The sequence below is a fragment of the Ochotona princeps genome, chromosome 26 (genome assembly GCF_030435755.1).
Source record: "Ochotona princeps isolate mOchPri1 chromosome 26, mOchPri1.hap1, whole genome shotgun sequence".
Lineage (NCBI taxonomy): Eukaryota > Metazoa > Chordata > Mammalia > Lagomorpha > Ochotonidae > Ochotona > Ochotona princeps.
Genome location: NC_080857.1, coordinates 16,599,338 through 16,612,464, shown reverse-complemented (window position 1 = coordinate 16,612,464; position 13,127 = coordinate 16,599,338). Strand labels below are relative to the sequence as shown.

Sequence of the window (13,127 nt, the reverse complement as noted above, 5' to 3'; positions counted from 1 at the left end):
GCCAGGAGCCAGGGCCAGTTCTTGAACCCAGGAATTCCAAATGGGAGGCGAGTGTCTCAACACAAGTCTTAATGGCTAGGCTAAACAATGTCTCAGTAAATTTTTTCTTAGTAAGTGGGATGCATTAAATACCTATTCCATATTTTACAGGATGACAGATACAGGCACTTACCTGACTCTGCCTTCCTTAGGATTCGCTAGCTACGAATGACTCCAGTGTAGTCCCAAAATACCCAAGAGGAAATTGAGTTCCATGTTAACAAAAAACTTGGTAATTTCATGCGATGACAGATCAACCAGCTATGCTTCTCAAACAGCTAAAGTCTATTTCATCCACTTGTTATTTCCAACAGGTAGGTCACATGTCTCCCTGCTGATGATTATCCTGGAAATTTTGAATCTAGAACTTTTTAATATTTTTTCCGGTACTTAGTGCCCCATGAGACAGCTTAATGAGCACAGCATGAAAATTCAACCCAGGCCTGAGGTTTCAAATTATCCTTCTGCTGTCCCAGATTTCAGAAGCAGTTTTTGCTGCTCACAGCAGTGCGTCTGGCCCTTCCCTGACCAGCGGGCCTTATCTGCACGAGGTTCAGTTAACTGCCATCCCGCCCAGGCCTCATGCATGGGCGCTCTCGTGAGACTGCTGCAGAGATCAGCTCACGCTGCTCACCGTGCTGCTGAGGATGGCCTCGATCTTCTGCTCCTCTGCAGATCCCTTATCGACCTTACTCCTGTAAGCCACCAGCTGCTGACGGTCCTTCAGTTCCCGGCACGTCTGCAAAGCAAAAATCAATGACAAATACAACCAGCAGTGAGTCTTCTTCACGAGACACTATTTGTTTTTTGTCACTATCACTTTGACTCAAAGCTCAAAGAGACTAAGAGTCAAGAGTGGGATAACGTGTGTGTGAGAGAAAGAGAAAGAACTCACACAGAGAGATAGAAAAGTACTCACAGAGGGGCCAACATTGTGCTGCATGCACTGTGCTAAGCTACTGATAGGAATGCTGGCATCTCCTCTCAGCACTGGTTTGAGTTTCAGCTGCTCCATTTCCTACCCAGCTCCCTCGTAACATGCATGTGAGGGCAATGGAAGACGGCCATGTGACTGGGCCTAAGCCACGGTGTGTGAGGCCCGACTGAAGTTTCAGGCGCTGGGCTTTGGCCTGGTCCAGCTCTGGCTCTTGCAGCCATTTAGGGAGTCAGCCAACGGACAGATCTCTAAGTGTGTGTGTGTGTGTGTGTGTGTATATCTCTGTAACCCTGCTTTTCAAATAAATCTTTTTTTTTTTTTAAAGATTTATTTTATTTTTATTACAAAGTCAGATATACTGAGAGGAGGAGAGATAGAGAGGAAGTGGAGCCGCCGCGATTAGAACCAGCGGCCTTATGGGATCAAGGCGAGGACCTTAGCCACTAGGCCACGCTGCTGAGCCCAAATAAATCTTTTTCTAAAAAGTGCCCAAAGGGAAAAAAAAAAAAAAAAAGTGCCCAAAGAACTTAATGTCTGAGCTCATATAGTATTTGATATGAATTCTCAGAGTACAACAAGTTCTAAAAGTACACAGAAACCAAAGTGCTGAGAAAATATTGCAGGAGTGCTGATCTTCAAACTACCTCTTAACAGATGATCTCATCCATCTAGCTGATGGCAATACCCCAGGATCTAGGCCAGAGGATGCTGTGAACACTCACTCCCCTCTGAGCATGTAACTCAGGTTTCTCACATCACAAGGACTCACATCAATGACGACATCATGGCACTTGAACTTGGTGGCTAGGTTCAACTTTGTGTCTACATCTTCCACTAGATTGATATATTCCTGTAGCACCTATGGGAGAAGGTCGTTCTGATTAATAATTCCCTGACCCATAAAGCGCAGAGCCCTATAAAGTAGAACAAATCCTTGAGAAGGCTAAACATGAAGATGTCCACTTGACATGAATGGTTCCCTCCCATCATGAATCACAGGGCTAGTTCTGCAACGGGCCATGCTGAGACACGAGGAAGGACTTCCATGCTGCCAAACAAGAGAGAAAGTGCACATTTTTCCTCCTCCTAGAGCGAGATACACATGCCAGTGATGGCCGTGCTCCAGCTCTGAATCAGTACTGTGCCCGAGGCTCTCACACATACTTCCTCCCAGGCCTCCTTTCGTACCATCTGGACTGCACATCACTACTCCTCAGTCAAAACACAAAAAGTCTGGCTTCCTTCTAAAAGCAGAAAGACCCCGGGAAGCCCTTGTGCTGCCTTTTAGGGAAAAGCAGAACAGGACAGAACTCTCGTCACAGACTAATGTCAATAAAATCTAGGCCTCTTGGAGTATTCTGCTCCCTCCTAATTTTTTAAGGAGCTGTTACCTGGACAGGAGCATTGTTTTTGTGTAGAATTTCCACAACTCGATGGAAGCCAATGGGTGCTCTCTTCTTGGTATAACCCAGCCAGTTCTGAAAAGGGAAGACGGGCAGCAGTAGGACAGACATATGGAACATACGCTGAGTTAGTCTCTGTTTTAGGGTCAAACCAGAATAAATGGAAGCAGGGTAGAGAAAGGAGAGTAAGACAGAGAAATGATGAGAAATGAAATTCCAGGAAAGCCAAGGGACTTGAGAGGTTAGGAAAAAAAAAAGTTAGAGGTAAGAATTAAATTCTTTTTTTTTTTTAAAGATTTATTTATTTTATTACAAAGTAAGATATACAGAGAGGAGGAGAGACAGAGAGGGAGATCTTCTATCCGATGATTCACTCCCCAAGTGAGTGCAACGGCAGGTGCTGTGCCGATCTGAAGCCAGGAGCCAGGAGCTTCCTCCAGGTCTCCCACATGGGTGCAGGATCCCAAAGCATTGGGCCGTCTCTGACTGCTTTCCCAGGCCACAAGCAGGGAGCTGGATGGGAAGTGGAGCTGCCGGGACCAGAACCGGCTCCCATATGGGATCCCGGGGCGAGTTCAAAGCGAGGACTTTAGCTGCCAGGCCATGCTGCTGGGCCCAAGAATTAAATTCTTGGGGGGTCAGCATTGTGGCATAAGGGGTTAAACCACGCAAGGCAGCCCATGTTGGTGATGGTTCAACTTCTAGCTGCTCTACTTCTAACTTTTCTGCTAAATTTGCCTGGAAAAGCAAGGGAAGATGACCCAACTACTCAGGCACCCACGTGAACCCAGAAGCAGCTCCTGACTCCTGCTTTGGCCTGGCCCAGACCTGGCATTGTGACTATTCGAGGAATGAACCAAATGGGAGATCTCTTTCTCTCACATCCTCTCTCCCTCTCTATAAACTCTGCCTTTAAAAACAAATCCTTAGGGCCCGGCGGCGTGGCCTAGCAGCTAAAGTCCTCGCCTTGAAAGCACTGGGATCCCATATGGGCGCCGGTTCTAATCCCGGCAGCTCCACTTTCCAATAATAATAAAACCTCTAAAAAAAGAAAAAAAAAACAAATCCTTAAAACAAAACTGAGGAGCAGGTGTTGTGGTTCAGAATTGTAAGTCTCTGCTTGGGACAGCTTGCTAGTTGAGTCTCAACTGCTGCTCAGCCTCCCATCCAATGTCCTGATAATGGTCCTTGTCAGGCAGTTTAATGGCCCAACTGCTTGGACCCTGCCACTCACGGGCGATCCAGATGGAATTCCCAGCTCTCTCTCTGTTGTTCTGCCTTTCCAATAGTTTTTTTTTAATTGTTTTAATGTAAAACAGTAGAGATATGACAACAAATGCAATGTAAAATCCTTGATTGGATCCTGATAGGAAATATAAAAACAGCTATAAAGAAGTAAATATGGACTATATATGCTAATATTATTGTACTTTATTATCATGAAAAAATACACTAACTGCACGGTGCTTATAAAGGAAATACACTAAGTGTTTAAGGGGGAAAAATCCCAATGTCCCAGTGTCTGTAATTTACCTTCAAATAATTCAGGAAAAAAAAATACTATGTGTATAGAAAAAAAGAAAGCTAATCTGGCAAAAATGTTAATAAGGCACAGACAAAGGGGGCTTATTACACTATTTTTTCAACTTTTTTAGGCTTGAAATTTTGGAAAACAACTTGGAAGAAAAATGTAAATGAGTAAACGGAAGTTACAAGATGGTGTGATGATCCTTTTCTCTGCAGCACCACCTGCACCCACCTTTGTGGTGAAGAGGGCATCTATGTCATGCCAGGCTCGAAGCTTAGCACGGGCAGCCAGAGCTGTCAGGACATACTGTTTATCTGGGATCTAGAATGCAGAGATCAAGAAAAACACAGAAAGGTGCCTGAGAAATGTTTTAAAAAGACAAGTCCCTAATTCCTAAATCCAGCACTGCTATGAGCCCTTCACCCACTGTCCTCTCTCCTCCCTCAGAGACTCATTCCTTTCTACCTGTAACTTGACTATCAAAGGATTTAACATTACAGAGTTACAGAGCAACGTCTCCTCCCTATTTTCACAAATTTGTGAAACTTATGAACTGTTGTAAAACACTGGCCAATTCACACCCACCTTGAAGGTCTTCTTCAGGTTGACAGGGCTGCTGAAAGTGCCCTAGAAAAAGGAAAAAGAAACCGCAGTGAGAGTGACCTTCCCATTTCCTGCCCAATCTCACACTTCTCTTTTTCATGAAGAGACTTTACATGTCACTCTGTAACCATTTACACTCAGAAATAAAAGAAAATCTCCTTCAATCTAATAAGGTAGCACTATAATCTAAAGAACTGGGTTAACCAATACGGTACTTGCTTTGATTTTCTGACTCTAGTAGGAGGAAATATCTGTCTGTGACTATTAAATCCAAAGATCTTTTAAAAAATTTGTTTCAAAATGCATCTGCAGCGACCTAACACCCTGCTGCTCTATGCTATGCCACGCCAATCCTTCTGAAATCAGGGACTTTGACAACACAGATTGCCACCAGTAACAGATCAACGTGCTACGTAGTGTGTTGGCTCACTAAACCGTCTAAACCCTGACAACTCCATTTTTCCTCTTGGCTCCACCTTGCTAAGGGCCAGAGGAACTTTCGGGTGGATTACTGCAAACTACGGGCACAACTTGTTAGTAGAGTACATCCAGATCCTGGATGTGAACTGTGTCCCTCTGCAATGAGAGTCTGTGGGGTCTCCTTCGTCCTGTGCTCGTACCTCTGCCTCGGTGTAGTGATAGAAGCAGGAGTAGAAGAGCGTCGTCACCAGCGGCATGTTGAGGATGGAAGCCTTGCGGGGGTGCTTTCGGAAAATTTCAGTCTGTCCTGCAGATTCTAGGTGTCGGTCATTTGCCTGTGTGGAGTGAGCCAAGGGGAAAAAAATAAAACACTATGTCCACGGAGGAGAGGCCAGAAAAAACCTTTAATACTACAGCAATTCTTTTTCCCATTCCAGGCATGAAGCAAAGGTGAGTAGAAATGAGCCAGGATAACCCCAGAGGAGTTTAAAATCCTTTGAGAGGCTAGAGAAGTGATGATGATGTAGAAGATTTGGGAGGATGGGGAAATAATTTCAGGTTAACAGCAGGTAAGAAGGAAATGGATGGCTAGGCTCAATGGGGCAGGGGGCTATGGTATAAAGAAAATGACAGTGTTTACACGCTGAAACAATAAACCAGAGGCTGAATAGACCAAACTTGGACAGGGAAGCAGGAAACAGAGGTGAGGTATCTAACCTCAATAATGATCTGCCGTTCCAGGAGTGTGTAATGGTCTTTAATGTGTGCAGAATCTTCGGCTGAAAACGGCAAGCTGGTACAGGGTCAGACAGGAAACAGATCCAATTAAACCAAATCACTCCTGTAAGCATAGTAAGTTCAGAATGCTACCCACATCTAGCCTGCCATGAGAGCAGCTCCTAAAGGCAGAAAAAGCAAGCACAAAACAGACCTTTTGCTTGTATTATGGATTTTGCTAATTCAAGAGGGATCCCAAAAGTTCACAGGCTACATGTACCCGTGATCATTCCTGCTGCAGAATGAATACAAATCCTGTGGAGCTAGCATGGGACTTCTTTGACTAATGAGTCACAAAGCTGTAACTAGTCAACTGTCCAGCATCCACATCTTGGTGAAGTTCGGAGCTTTGGATCATCGCTTAATCGACTCCACTGGCATGTACCTTTGTCAGGCAGTTTGTATTGCAGAACACTAAAGATAAACTGGATTCCATGGCTTTATGGCTGGCACATGTGTAGGCTGGCAAAGATCTATGCAAATGTCAAGGGTCCCATGTTTAAAACTACACATGAACAAGTTGCTTTTACACATGAAGAAGCTGAAGGGTAAGATCAGAAGCAGAATCTAGACTGTCAATTCTGAGTTCACCGATCAATCATTCAGGAAGCTGCACCTTACGAATACCCCTACTCAAAACACTCCAGGAACAATCAGTTCAGTTACACTTCCAGCTAAGCACGAGCCAAAGTGAACTTTTAGAAGAGACCAAGGAGGCAACAGGTTCCAGGGACTTTTCTTTGTTCTCAAGGGGTCATACAACACAGCTCAGTATTGGTAACACTAACATGAAGAATTTCATTGACATAAGTGAAATTTCTAAATGTGAAACTTACAAATGTGAACAGTGAATCTGGAGGATACAATAGGCTGAATCTCTGTCCCTACAGATACGAGAAACCACAGTGCAGCTTAAAATAAGGAAGAATGTCCTAATTATGGAGGTTGTCCAAAAATAAAATCAGTCATTTTTTAAAGATTTTACTTTTATTGGAAAGTTAGCTGTGCAAAGAGTAGCAGAGATAGAAAGCTCTTCTATCCACTGCTTCGCTCCCCAGTTGGCCACCTGAGCTGCTCCAAAGCCACCAGCTAGGAGCTTCTTCCAGGTCTCCCACAGGAGTGCAGCGTCCCAAAGCTTTAGGCTGTCCTCGACCAAAGCCACAAGCAGAGAGCTACATGGGAAGTGGGCAGCTGGAACACGAACCAACACCCATATGGAATACTGCTACATGCAAGGCAATGATGTTAGCCACTAGACTACCACATCAGGCCCTAAAATGAGCCGCCTTTAAGAGCAGTTGAGTGTCATGTCACAGCAAAAACAACACGCAGGGCTGGTTTTTTTTTTTTTTTTTTTTTAAAGATTTATTCATTTTATTACAGCCACATATACACAGAGGAGGAGAGACAGAGAGGAAGATCTTCCGTCCGATGATTCACTCCCCAAGTGAGCCGCAACGGGCCGGTGCGCGCCGAACCGATGCCGGGAACCGGGAACCTCTTCCTGGTCTCCCACGCGGGTGCAGGGTCCCAATGCATTGGGCCGTCCTCAACTGCTTTCCCAGGCCACAAGCAGGGAGCTGGATGGGAAGTGGAGCTGCCGGGATTAGAACCGGCGCCCATATGGGATCCCGGGGCTTTCAAGGCGAGGACTTTAGCCGCTAGGCCACGCCGCCGGGCCCAGGGCTGGTTTTTATAAGAACTGGAGGTTCATGGGCCTGGCACAGTACCCTAGCAGCTAAAGTCCTTGCCTTGAATGCATCAGGATCTCATATGGGTGCAAGTTCTAATCCCAGTGGCCTCGCTTCCCATCCAGCTCTCCCTATTTGTGGCCTGGGAAAGCAGTTGAATATCGCCCAAAGCCTTGGGTCCCTGCACCCATGTGGGAGACCCAGATGAGACTCCTGGCTCCTGGCTTTGGATCAGCTCAACTCTGGCCATCCAGACCACTTGGGGAGTTTATCAGTGTATGGAAGAGCTTCTTCTCTGTCTTCCCTCCTCTCTGTATTCTGCCTTTCCAATAGAAGTAAATAAATATTAAAAAAAAATTGGAGGTATGCATTGTGGCCAGTATGTTAAGCTTCCGCCTGTGCTGATGGCATCCCTTACAGCTGCCAGCTGGCATCCTGGCTGCTCCATTTCCAATGCAGTTTCTTGCTAATGTGACTGGGGAAGCATAGGAAGAAGGCCTAAGTGTTTGGGTCACTGCACCCATATAGGAGACCTGCTTGAAGTTCCAGGCTCCTGGCTTCAGCCTGGCCCAGGCCTAGCCAAGGTGGCCATCTGGAGACTGAAGCAGAGGATGAAAGGTCTCTTTCTCTGTCACACAGTGTAACTGCCTTTCATTTACACAAATAAATCTTAAAAATTAATTTATATCTGGATGATTGTTTGCACTGGACTGGTGCCTTTTGGACTTTGGAGTATCAGTTCATAATGTGTTGCCACTTATTTATTATTGCATGACCTAAGGTCATTTAAAAAAATAACAACCCATTTTTTTTAAAAATAGAAAGGGCCCAGCGTGGCAGTCTAGTGGCTAAAGTCTTTGCCTTCCATACACAGGGATTCCATATAGGTGCTGGTTTGTATCCTGGCTGCTCTACTTCCCTTCCAGCTCCCTGACTGGCCTGGGATGACAGTCAAGCACTGTCCAGGGTCTTGGGACCCTGCACTCGCATGGGAAACCTGGGAGAAGCTCCTGGCTCCTGGCTTCAGATAGGCTCAGTTCTGGCCACTGTGGCCATTTGGGGAGTGAACCATTGGATGGAGGATGTTTCTGTCTTTCCTTCGCTCTGTCAATCTGACTTTTAATAAAAATAAATAAATATTAAAAAAAAAAACAGATGTGGACAAAATTCCAGAATAAAATACAATCTTTCATTTAAATAAATTTAGTTTTAGGAAAAAAAAACCTCCCTACACTGTCTTCATTTTTTTTTTAATTTATTCATTAATTACATTGTATTATGTGACACATTTTCATAGGTACTGGGATTCTCCCCACCCCTCCCCAAACCCTCCCACCATGGTGGATTCCTCCACCCCATTGCATAACCACAGTTCAAGTTCAGTTGAGATTCCCTCATTGCAAGCATATACCAAACATAGAGTCCAGCATCTTATTGTCCAGTTGTCTTCATTTTTTTCTCAGTTTAACACCAGTGAATGAAAACTCTGTGTTGGAGGCTGGTGTTTGGGAACCAGCACATGAAATGCCCTTCAGGGACACTTAATGGTTCATTACCAGCCTTCTCCTCCTGTTTCACCTTTGAATATATTCAATCCTTCTATATAAAGGTCTTTATACTTACAACTCTTTGCCCCTATACTCACCCAATGCACGTCTTAAGAAATTCTTTTCGTTTGTCAGGGTCCTGAATGCTCAAATGTTCTCGATAATGGGATAGCTAAAAAAACAGAGAGGCTTTTGAGTTGCTTGGGCTCCTTAGAGACAGGTTGCTGAGTAAGTGGACTTTTCATGTTAAAAAATCAAACATGTCATTCTCAGGAATTCCTCCTGGGTACGGATGTTTCTGTGTTGGAAGAGTACACAGTGATTTAAAATCAGCACTGTCCAGTTCGGTAACCACTTTTTGGTTGTTTAAGTAAAAAATCCAGGTCCTTAGTAACTTCCACATTAGCACAAATATAGAATATTACAACACTGTAAGAAATTCTCTTTGTGCTCATCGGTAATGAAGTACTAAGATTATACATCTTGCTCTTCCCTGAAAAGTTTTAGACTCAGTATTTAACCCAATCTGGATATTTTCCTTCAGCAACAGTTTCTGAAATGCTAAAAATGCTTACTGTCTAACTCAAAGATATGCTTGTTATTTTGACCAAGGATATGATCAATGCTACTGTAATTATGAAATTATTTAACATTAACATCATAGATAACAAGAACAGGGGTATCATGTTGATTCATATTCACTGGCAAACACTCAAAAAAAAAACTTCATATTTTCTATCATGGAATTCTAAAAAACCCCAAAAATATGCCTAATACAAAAGTTAAATTAATGTAATTAGTGATTATTGTGAAACTGTAATTTTATAATTACCTAAAACATTCTAAGAATTAAAAAACAAATGGTGGGCATGTATGGTAGCCTAATGGCTAAAGCCCTTGCCTTGCACACGCTGGGATCCCAGATGGCTGTGGGTTTGTATCCCTGCTGCTCCACTACCCTTCTAGTCCCCTGCCTGTGGCCTGGGAAAACAGTTGAGAATGACCTAAAGCTTTGGGACCTACACCCCTGTGAGAGATCTGAAAAAGCTCCTGGCTTCCGATTTTGGATTAGCTCAGCTCCGGCCTCTGTGGCCACTTGGGGAGTGAACCAGCATATACAAGGGCTTTCTATCTCCCCTTCTCTCTGTAAATTTGCCTTTCAAATAAAAAATATCTTTTAAAAAAAGGTGCTAAATAGATTGATATAAAAATAGAAATTACACAAATTAGCATGAATGTTAGAATGAAATTGCTTTAGCAAGGACAGTGGATAACTGTAGACATATAGAAAAAAGCAAATTGGGCCCAGGGTGGTATCTAGCAGCTAAAGCCCTTGCCTTGAACGCACCGGGATCCCATATGGGAACTGGCTCTAATCCTGGTAGGTCCTGATTCCCATCCAGCTCCCTGTTTGTAGCCTAGGAAAGCAGCTGAGGATGGCCCAAAGCCTTGGGATCCTGCACCATTTGGGAGACCCGGAAGAGGCTCCTGGCTTCAGATCAGCTCAGCTCCAGCCATTAAGGCCACTTGGGTAGTGAATCAACAGACAGAAGATCTTAAAAAAATAGTAAATTAGTAAATTATAAAACATAACAATTACCTATCTTTGTAAAATATATTGTATAAAACATAAGAGGTAAACTTTGTTACTAAATTCAGTCCATTCTAAAAAATCCTGTTTAGGAAATCTTTTTTTATATATAATTTTTTTTAACATTTATTTATTTTTATTACAAAGTCAGATATACAGAGAGGAGGACATACAGAGAGGAAGATCTTCTGTCCGATGATTCACTCCCCAAGTGACTGCAATAGCCTGTGCTATGCCAATTCAAAGCCAGAAGCCAGGAAACTTCTCCAGGTCTCCCATGCAGGCGCAGGGCCTCAAAGCTTTGGGCCGTCCTCGACTGCTTTCCCAGGCCACAAGCAGGGAGCTGGATGGGAAGTGGAGCCGCCAGGATCAGAACCAATGCCCATATGGGATCTCGGCGCGTTCAAGGCAATGACTTTAGCCACTAGGCCACCACGCTGGGCCCTGTTTAGGAAATCTTATTTAAGAAGATATAAAACAGGCTAGTGTTGTATAGCAAGTAAAACCACTGGCTGTGACATTATGCCTCCAATTCTAACCCAGTTTCCTGCTTATGTGCCTGCGAAGGCAGTGAGTGATAATCTACTATGGTTCATGCAGTGGGTGTGGATGACACGAAGGTGTGAAGCGAACAGCTCCCCTGTTTGCCAAGGCACAGAGGGAGCTTCCAGCTGTTTAGCAATGCCCAGCGGATGTCTCCAACCACCTTGATGCAGTCTCATCCCCTTTTGCATGGACACTCAACCACCCCACTAGGCAACCTACTGAGGCATAGCTGTTTGCCCGCGTGAGATGGTTTTTGCAACCGATGTGAGCTTGGGAGTTAATGTCGCTGATAATGTCTTGGTGAGTGGGTCTTTAACAATTTACACATAGGAGCACAATTAAGCCCATGTCATTTCTGGACACCTTATTGTGTGCCTAACCACTGCCTCAGAATCTGGCCCAGACATTCTGGAAAAGGGCTTGATAAATATCCTAAATATTAGTGAAACTGATGGGAGTATGAGCCAAAACTACTTTGGCAACAAATAGTTACTGTGACCTTAAAGGCTATCCTGTTTCTGCAATTTCTTTGGAGAATAGGAAATGTAGCTGTTTTAGCCTCTGATATAATTTTTGGCTACAGGAATTAGAGAATGCCTTTATTAATATTATGGAGATGTGTTTTTAATTATTGTTTGATTGTTTATGGGATTACAGAGCCTGTAATTATAGGGGGATTTAACATTTGAAACTTTTGTCTTGGATTTTAAAGTTTTTTCCCTTGTAACATATTTCTCCCATTAAATGATGGGCAAGTTGTGGAAATAGAAATGTAGCAGGAATGTATTACTGATTAGTAGGTAATCGCATGTGCCTTGGCCTTGAAGTCCAGGCTGTCACTCAATGGCTACTACTGAAGAATGAACAATGGCTTGCTTTGAAGAAAATAATTATGTTAACTTACAGAATTATCTTTAAGAGCACCTGGTTGACCATGAAGTAAAAAATAATCAAACATCTGTGCATACCCACTTAGTTACGAAGTAAAAATAGAACAAACGATTGTGCAGAGGTGTGTGATGTGTCTAAGCAAATAAAAAGGACAACTTCTTCTTGAGCTGTTACAAAAAGGCACCAAGTCAGAGTGTCTGTGTCTTTTCTTTTCACCGATGCCACACACCCTTCTCGAGCTCTGAACTCGGCTGGAGCTGGCCTCCGACAATAATCCAAGTATTTAGACCCCTATTACCGATGTGTGACCAGGATGGCCTGCATGGCTGTTGCAGCCAGGTGGGAAGTGAATCAGTGAATGAAAGATTCCCTCTCATTCTCTCTGTCTATCTACAGGTCAGTCTATCAAATCAATAAATAAATCTGCCAAAAAAAAAAAAAAAAAGAGGGTCCATTGCAATAGCCTAATGGCTACAGTCTCGCCTTGCATCCATCAGAATCCCATATGGGTGCTGGTTCATGTACCAGCTGCTCTACTTCCCACCCAGCTCCCTGCTTGTGGCCTGGGAAGGTAGTCAAGGATGGCCCAAGCCTGGGGATCCTGCACGTGCGTGGAAGAACCAGAAGAGGCCATTGAGCTGGAGGCCAAAATGTACCTTTTTAAAAAAGATGTACTTATTTTTATTGGAAAATCAGATTTACAGACAGAAGGAGAGACAGAGAGAAAGACCTTCCATCCACTGATTCATTTCCAAGTGGCCACAACAGCCGCAGCTGAGCCAATACAATCTGAAGTTAGGAGCCAGGACTTTCCTCCAGGTTTTCCATGTGGGTGCAGTGTCCCAAGGCTTTGGGCCATTGCTGACTGCTTTCCCAGGCCACGAGCAAGGAGATGGATAACAAGTGGGGCTGCCAGGACATGAACTGGCGCCCATATGAGATCCTGGTGGATAAAGGTGAGGACTTCAGCCACTAGACTACTGTGTCCAGTCCATCTTCTAGGTATAATTAATATCAAAAAAGGAAAACACTTCAGTTTGGGGTCCTTTTTTTTTTCCAGACAGGTAGAGGCAAATGGACAGAAAGGTCACATCTGCTGGTTCACTCTCGAAATACCTGAAGATCCGGGACTGGGTTAAGGCCAAGGCCAGGGG

General features: G+C 43.9%; 1 protein-coding gene across 3 annotated transcripts in view; it reads right to left on the bottom strand.

Moving 5' to 3' along the window:
• VIPAS39 (VPS33B interacting protein, apical-basolateral polarity regulator, spe-39 homolog) overlaps positions 1-13,127 on the bottom strand; it is a 29,649-nt gene that overhangs the window by 1,598 nt on the left and 14,924 nt on the right. For all 3 annotated transcript variants that reach the window (XM_058655437.1, XM_058655438.1, XM_004584369.4), the window contains 8 exons: positions 9,044-9,117; positions 5,648-5,723; positions 5,131-5,265; positions 4,493-4,534; positions 4,139-4,228; positions 2,368-2,454; positions 1,746-1,835; positions 674-778 (listed from right to left, as the gene is read on the bottom strand). In XM_058655437.1, the coding sequence (XP_058511420.1) occupies positions 674-778; positions 1,746-1,835; positions 2,368-2,454; positions 4,139-4,228; positions 4,493-4,534; positions 5,131-5,265; positions 5,648-5,723; positions 9,044-9,117 (699 nt within the window). The remainder of the gene's footprint in view (positions 1-673; positions 779-1,745; positions 1,836-2,367; positions 2,455-4,138; positions 4,229-4,492; positions 4,535-5,130; positions 5,266-5,647; positions 5,724-9,043; positions 9,118-13,127) is intronic.